This window comes from Thalia democratica, unplaced genomic scaffold (assembly GCF_965202585.1).
Source record: "Thalia democratica unplaced genomic scaffold, ktThaDemo2.hap1.1 HAP1_SCAFFOLD_1607, whole genome shotgun sequence".
Lineage (NCBI taxonomy): Eukaryota > Metazoa > Chordata > Thaliacea > Salpida > Salpidae > Thalia > Thalia democratica.
The window spans coordinates 5,517-6,634 of NW_028140438.1; the positions used below are offsets into that span (position 1 = coordinate 5,517).

At 32.2% G+C, this 1,118-nt stretch overlaps 1 protein-coding gene across 1 annotated transcript; it reads right to left on the reverse strand.

The window, feature by feature from the left end:
* Positions 1-532: 532 nt before the first annotated feature.
* On the reverse strand, positions 533-856 carry LOC145848686 (lymphocyte antigen 6I-like). The gene has a single exon (XM_082953990.1). The coding sequence runs from the start codon at positions 854-856 to the stop codon at positions 533-535; it is 324 nt and encodes a 107-aa protein (XP_082810116.1).
* Positions 857-1,118: the final 262 nt, after the last annotated feature.

A 1,118-nucleotide genomic window follows, 5' to 3' on the forward strand; every position in this document is an offset into this window, starting at 1 on the left:
ATGTTGCACTTACAAAAACTTTGGGAAAAAGACAAGGATGTTAAATATATCAATCAAATTAAGTATGTAAAAATGCATTAAATGTTAATTAGAAGTAACATACGATTTGGCATTAAAAACAGCAAAAAAACACGAATTTTCTAGTTTTTTTATCAACTTTGATATCTATAGTTTAGTTTATGATGTATAACACAACAAAAAAATATCATTATGTTGAACTTAAACGTCTTAGAATGAATTTAGGAATAACAAAAAAATAGTTTAATTCAATACTACATGTTTATTTTATCTTGAAAATACTTTATTTTAGTAAGGATTGAAAAAATATAAAAAGATAAGAAATTTATTGACTTTAATACAAAAATAAAACTGTTTCCACATCTGCTAAAAGATTTTTTTAAACTTTACTTTATGAAAACTAACTCTCAATATATAAAACTTGACTTAACTTTTAATTTAAATTAAACGCGTGTTTTTTTTCAAATAACAATTTTAAACAAAAACTTGTGAAAACAAGTTCAGCCCTGACCTTCTAACCACTGTTGCAATGGCTGTCCTGACAACAACTTATCCAAATACCAAAAGACATCTCTCTCCCGCTTTCAAACCGCAAACTGTCGGGGCACTTGTGGTGGCAGCCCTTCAGCAAGTACTGGCCTTGCAGGTCTCCCTTCACGAACCACATGTACCACCTGTAACCGACTGTGACGCAATAGTCGTCCCCTTCCTGGCACGTTATCAGCCTCTTGTGTTCGCAGTTCGGAACGTGCTTGTGCCCCCACGCGCATTCGTAACACTCGAGCGAGGCGGAGTTGTGGAGCAGGCAAAATAACGCGATGACGAAAAACACTTTCATTGCTGAAATCTACGAGGCAAGTGAAAACGTCCGTATTTGTATAAATGTTTTTTTTTTCTTTTCTCTCGTGTGTTAAGAGTTTTTTAAGGTAAAAAAGTAGAAGTTAAAGACGATTTCGAGGAAGAATATCATTTTTTTATTTTTACACGGAAAAAGTAAAACTATCTGTTTTATAAAAAATTTTGTCTGAGAAAAACTAACGCTACCAAAACAACAGATCTTACAAGGAAGTATAAGTACAAAAGAATAAATAATAAGTGAT